At 38.7% G+C, this 6,888-nt stretch overlaps 1 protein-coding gene across 1 annotated transcript in view; it reads left to right on the forward strand.

Annotated features, from left to right (window-relative positions):
- si:dkey-225n22.4 (collagen alpha-1(XXI) chain) overlaps window positions 1–6,888 on the forward strand; it is a 52,011-nt gene that overhangs the window by 23,044 nt on the left and 22,079 nt on the right. The window contains exon 20 of the mRNA XM_068304598.1: window positions 3,884–3,937. Within this exon, the coding sequence (XP_068160699.1) occupies window positions 3,884–3,937 (54 nt within the window). The remainder of the gene's footprint in view (window positions 1–3,883; window positions 3,938–6,888) is intronic.

The following is a 6,888-nucleotide window of genomic DNA, read 5'->3' on the forward strand; positions in this document are numbered from 1 at the left end:
GTCAACATTCATGCTAAGATCAGCTGTGAAGGGCTGAACAAGTCTAGAACCTGCCATCCAAAAAGACCTCACAGGTTCATGTAGGACAAATCACAGACAAGTCTTACTTATGTTGCACATTTAGTTAAGTTTCCATCTTTGTTTCCTTCTTGAGAATTCACAGACTTCAATATTCTCTCATGTGAAAACAATTTTGAAAGACATTTCTGTCTTGAGTTATCCTTTATTCTCATGGTTCTCAGACGTGCCCATTGGGACCCTGTTCTGCTGGCCTGTTGATAAGCTGTTAAGTTGTAAAGTGGGAACAGCATTGATGATATAAAAGCACGTGTCGGATTTTGTTGGTCAGAACATTTAATCAACATGGTATTAGCTGCTTGAAGCTTTATATTTTTATATTAAAGAAGTAATTTTGTCTCAGACTGTTGCTAAAAACCACCAACAGATTACATGACCTCACTTGTTAGGGTTAGATCGCTCAGGGCTTACGCTAACAAATCACTTTCAAACTATTAAGGTTCGCTCTATCTGCTCAAAAACAACTCGCACGAGTTTTATATAACATTTAATTTGTCAATACAAAATACAAAGTATCCTACGAAATGATGAATATTACTGTACCTCTCTCTTTGTCTGTCACTCTCAAACACGCACACACACACACATGCACACACTTAAAAAATCTAAATTCACAGAAAACAAATTATAACAATAAATACCACAAATTGCAACAAAAATTAAGTCAGAATTCTTGACTGAAAATGTGATTTTTTTGCCTTTTATTCAAGACCCAAGAATTGACAAGTAATTTCTGGAGCCTTTTGTCCATAATTGACACGTTTAGTTTTTGTGATCAGAAGATCAGAGAGCGGATAAAGAGGGAGACGATCATTCCTGACTAGTTGTAAGTAAAAGTTCAAAAAATGTATTGTTAGATGAGAACTAATCCTCATATCCTGAAATGACTTTAGACCTGTCATTAATAATTTGAGAGATGTTGTGAATACCAAACCGAATCCAGGACTGAAAGTTCAGTTGTTGTTCCTCTAAGCAAATTTACTCCGTATGGGACATCGGGTGTGAGTGTGTGCTGGTTACACACCTGCTGCTGCAGAAAGAAAACACAAAACAGAATATATGGATAGAAGCTGAGGCATCTTGGTCATACAATTAATATTTGGCTATAAATGATCAGATCTATGCTGGTGATCACAGTAACATATTTACTAATACTGCATGTAGTACAAGTTCTATGGCAAAGCATTGGGTATCTGGTATGTTGGGCTGTGGGATCACCAGTGAAGGACTGGTCGGAACAAGCAGTCCACAAGGACTTTCATTTGCCACAATCTCTACCCACAGAGGCTCACTGCCAGTCACCAAGACACAGACCAATATCCAGCCTGTGTAGTGGTTCCAGCAGAACAGCATCTGAGACCACACATAAAAGATAAGTTCACCCCAAAATGAAAATTCATTCACTAGGCTGGTGCAAAGTCGGGCAAAGTTTCTCAGTCTGTAAAATATTTCTGGAGCAGTCTATAACTTCTTTACAGCATTCTCCTAAATAAATGAAGAAAATAGGAAAACAAACACAGCGTGTCTCCAGACAGATTCTACATCCTGCAGATCTTAAACTGAGCTGAAAAGATGGAACAGTCCTTTTTGAAAAGTGCACCACGGGAGTGTGCATGACTTCTCTTTGGTCCTCCTCTTGTTCTCTTTCCTGGTAGCTCCATCCTCAACACCTTTTCACCAACATCCTCACCATCTCTCCTCTGGGGAAACCATCCAACTCTGCTCTCTCTAACCTTGTCTCCAGAACATCTCACCTTGACACCATCCTCATTCCCTCCACCTCCAGCTTGGCTATTATAGGTTGGAAAAAAAGGATGGGATGTTGAATATTATGTCTGCAGTCCATCATTTATGCAGGATTTCTAATTCCTTTAGTTCTTTTGCTATAAAAACTGAGAACCATGTTCTACCATGTTTCTTGTTCTGAGACAAATCGCAGAACTTAAAATCCTATTTACGAGTTGAAGATGTTGAAAAGGTCATTCATGGCTGAATTGCTGCGGCTTGAAGCTTGTAATCCCCTTTATTGTGTCTCTGTAGAGGAGATAGAATCTCATGTCTGCCAGGCCTGAACAGACTCTCAGTAGGACACCGTATAGAGTGCTAATCCTCGTCGGCCATCGCTGTTGCCTTTGAGTTTCATGGCTGACTTAAGATCTTACTGATGATTTTTTAAAAGTATATACTTCTCCCTGTCCAGGGAAGCTGTGGGTTTCTTTGTCTAAATATATCTGGATTATAGCAAGCTCGGTTCTCTTCAATGTTAATTAAAAAAAACAACAACAACTCATCAAGATCTCTTATTTCTTCCTCTTTTCCTTTCAACTTATTTCTACATTAATGAAAGAAAAAGAAGTATTCCAGATAGTATATTTAATCAAGTTTGATATAAAAGTGACTTATAAAGTGAGAAATAAATTCTTATTCTTACTCTTATTCTGATTCTGATTCTTATTCTTATTCTTATCCTTAAGGTGGTGTGAAACAGTATTTCACTGCTCTCTGCTCCTTCATACCTGAGGACAGTTTTTATGTCCACCAGACAAAGTTTAATGGTTTAAGTTCATTCTAGAAGTTGAGTCACACCCATTAATTGATTAACAAGTCAGATATACAGTATGTCTGATGTCGGTGTCAGCTGAGTATTAGTTGTATTTGTGTGATAAGCCCACAACTGTTCCGGAAATATCATTTACTTTAGCACAAAGTACTTCACAGCTTGTTTGGTGTTAGTCGCTGTGTGTTGTGGAGCGGTGCACACTTTGCACACTGGAAGGTGCTCAAATACCACTGGTGTCATAACACATTCAACAAACATGTTTAAATAGTGTGGAGAGGTCTGAGAGCAAAACCAAGCGGTGGAATTTGGTATCTTGTGAATGGTTAAAAGTTTATTTGCATGTTGTGTTGTGGCTTCCACTGCGCTTGTTAGTCGCCGCTCCTTTGTGTTTTAACAAGCTGTGGGTTCAGCGAGAGACCTCCGACCACAGGACCGCCACACGGGTGGGTGTTCATACGTCACAGGAACCGCCACAGATGAACTGCATCCAGATCCAAACCATCCCTGTGGCTGAAGTCTGACTGTTCATGGGACTAGAAATTACGCGTATGACCCTAATTCATTGCTACTCTGCTACACGTGTAGTCTTATGATTATTAAAACGTCAGTAACAATAGTAAAGACAAACAAGAGTGCAATAATGTTATAAAGTTGAAACTGTGTCTAAAGACAATTTTTCACAACAAGAATAAAGTTTGAATCTTTCAGTTCCTGCTCTGCTACACTGTCCTGGGGATGCTCTATTGAAATCATAGTTTGGTGAAATAAAATTACTTATAAAACATTGTTCAAATTAATATCTGAAGAAATGAGATTCACCTATGAATTGTTCCATTTCTGAGTGCAGGTAAGTCAATTATATCCAATAAGGTTACTATAAAACGACCTGCAACAAATTTTGTTCTTAATCAATAACAATCATTAATAGCTCACAACTAAAATTCAATCTACTTTGACATGAAGTATGTCTAGAAGTAGTTCTAATAGTAGAAAGACGACTTTATACCAGTTCTGACACATTCTTCACACATTGGGAAATGAAATGACAAAAAAAGTGACAAATTTATCAATAAATCTAAAAAAGGAGAAAAGTTTTCATTGATGCATTATCTGTAGAGTGATGCTTCTAACTGTATCGTCCTTTCATGTCTAAGTTCTACTGACTGATGCTGGGGGGGGGGGGGGGGGTGTCGCTGCCATCCTGTGGGACTCATTCACACTACTGACTGTCTGCTGTGTCCTCAGGGGGACAAAGGCGACAATGGGACGACTGGTGCTGCTGGAGCTCCAGGGGCCCCGGTGAGTAGAAGCTTCTCATGTGCTGCATGTGTGACAGAAGGATGGAGGAATGACCTTAATCAGGTGTCTGCCAGCGGCTCAACGGATTTAATTATGAAACACCGTCTTATGATGATTCTGACCATAAGACTGATTCATGAAAAGAAGTTACTGGAGCACAGCAGTCCGTAGTTCAGTGTTATGGAGCTGAATGAAAGCATACCGGGATGACTGACACAGCAGAATTCATGCTGACTCAGCATTCAGCAGTTATAGCAGTCAACTAGTTACATCCCGTGAAGCGGTGACGTATCATAATTGTCAGTGTTTGTGTGTTCGTTCGGCCGTCCTTCCACCAAATATCGTCAAATCCGTTGCAGATAGAAAGATGAAAGAAAAAGCACACGACTCGGGCAGCAAAGGGGATGAAAATGAGATGATGATCTTGACCTTGAGAAAACTAGGTCAAGGTCAAATTTCAAATTTTGTACATTTTTTGCACATATCTCAGGAACCGGATTAGATAGAAAGACGACACAAAAGGCGTTATATTCAGGGAGGCAAGGGGATGAAAATTAGATCACAACCTTGACCTAGTTTTTACCTTGAAAAACTAGGTCAAGGTTAGATTTGTACTTTTATACCTTTTAAAGTACACATCTCTGAAACCTCATAAGATATAATCACAAAACAGAAAGTAACATTTTCAGGAAGCCAGAAGCACAAAAATTGTGATGATGACCTTCACTTTTGGTGAAAAGCCAAATAAACGATGGTACAATATAGAATTAATTGCCTCGACCATTATGAAAGTAGGTCAGGGTAGAATTTCGATTTCAGGGGTGTCTCGGGATGTTGCAGTCTGTAACTGCCTTGTTTAAATTGCAGTTGTCCCACTAACAATACTGGGAAAGTAAGTAACAATACTGGTTCCAGAGCAGGATGAATCTGACAGATAGAATCACTAAGTCTGTCTTTTCTAATCAATGTAGAAATCATGACAGAGTGATTTATGAGATATGGTGTTATCCTGTATTTCTCCACCCTTTAAATGCTTTAAATCTTTTTTTTTTTTCATCTTGGAACTGTAATATTCAAAAAAATGCATTTCTATCAACTCATGTTGACGTTACCATATGGTGTTCATGTGGATGGTTGTGCGTAAGCACAGACAAACCCTGCAGTAACAGCACGTTTATAATGCAGTGGACAGTGTGGGCTCCTGGCATCGCGTGCAGAGCGGCTCCCCACTGCAGCCCAGAAACCAAACCCTCTTTCTTCTTAATCAAGCTCATGTTTAAATGAAACCCTGGCCAACAAACCATGAATGCAGGTTTTATTTTTGTATTCTTTACTTTACTACGCTTCAGCACATTGTCACAGCGGTTGTTGGCTTGTAACAAAGGCTGCATTAAACTCCCAATCTTCACTTCAGGCTGTTTTATCCTCACATAAATTCAAACAGGCAGCGGCCAAACATACAAGAAGCACGATGGCAAAACTGAAAATATCCTATTAATGTGATAAAAAAAAACTTTCTTTTTTTCATCCTGTTGTGGATTAGTGAAGATATTGTCAAACAGATGTAAATACATTTTACCCATATAATGTCTGTACACACAGGACAGACGTATAGAAATACAGGAGATGCTCCAATCAGATGTCTCACATGTTCAGTTACCAGCATTTTGGTTCTTGTCATTTTATATGAAGCCTTTTTATTTTAAGACCGATTGTGTGAATTTTTCTCTAACTGTTACGCAGCTGCTTCTGTTTACTTCTACTAACACTCAAGGTTCTCTCAACAGGAGATGAAAAAAATACCAGTAGTCAAGTCCTTTTTTTGATAAGATGAAAGGAAAAGAGCTGCTTTTAGAATCACTTGGTAGGTCTGTATCCACTACCCCCTACTAGAGAACAAGGCACCGCTGAGGAACCATGAAAAGAACGTACAAAAGAACTCATGAAGCCATTTGTTCTGGCTACAGTATATATTTAACTGAAGTCCATTAATTGAGATATGAATATATCTTTGTTTATTATCATTGTTGTCATTACTAGCATTTTTATGTAACTTACAGTATATACATAAACATATTTTTATATGTTTTTTTTAACTTTACAGGTAAAGTAAAACATGATTTTTTCCCATAATCTCGGGGATTTGTTTTTTTGTTTTTTGTTTTTAAGTTGTTTGACTAAAAGCTCAAAATTCATTTTGTTATATATTTTTGTATTGCATTTAGCCCTGAGCTGCTTCACAGCTCTGATAAACCTTATTGTTCCCTCCCTGCCTGCTCCGGCGCTCCGTCTGTCTGGCATCCTGCCGTCGCTGCTCTGCCTCCACTCACCTCGGGGTGCAGCAGGGAAGGCATGAAGGCCATTCAGTGCTCAGGATCTGTTAAAGATGGATCACACCCCCACCCCACAACAGACCTGAGGGTGATGACAGACAGATGAGTAGGAAGAACATCCTGATACGGGCTCACTTCACTCACACGTTTATAAAGATTAGATTTAGTTTGAATCCGCATGAGCTCATGTTTCCACTGGAAAGATCCTTGTCACGTTTCTAGAATCACCCATATACGTACTGATGACACCTAAAAGGTACAGAACTAGAGTCAGTGTTACCTACATAGAACTACTTATACAAGGAATGCAGTGGGAAGTTGATAAGTTACAAATTCATCCAATGGGGTTTTCACATTCTAATGAAGAAAAACAGAAAACAGCAATGAAATGGATTTGAATTTGATATAGCAGTGATATTATAAAATTGATTAAACCATGTTAATTTAAACCTATGATTCTCAGATTATCTATAGTAGACCGATTGTTTTTAATTGATCAGATGACATGAAAGCAGTATATTTGATTTTTCTGGCAGTGACTGTGACGTTGATGTATTTTACAGGCAGACAGGTTGAAACAGGAAGCTGGAGAGACACACAGGAAGTCTTCCTGTTCTT

This window comes from Antennarius striatus, chromosome 20 (assembly GCF_040054535.1).
Source record: "Antennarius striatus isolate MH-2024 chromosome 20, ASM4005453v1, whole genome shotgun sequence".
NCBI lineage: Eukaryota > Metazoa > Chordata > Actinopteri > Lophiiformes > Antennariidae > Antennarius > Antennarius striatus.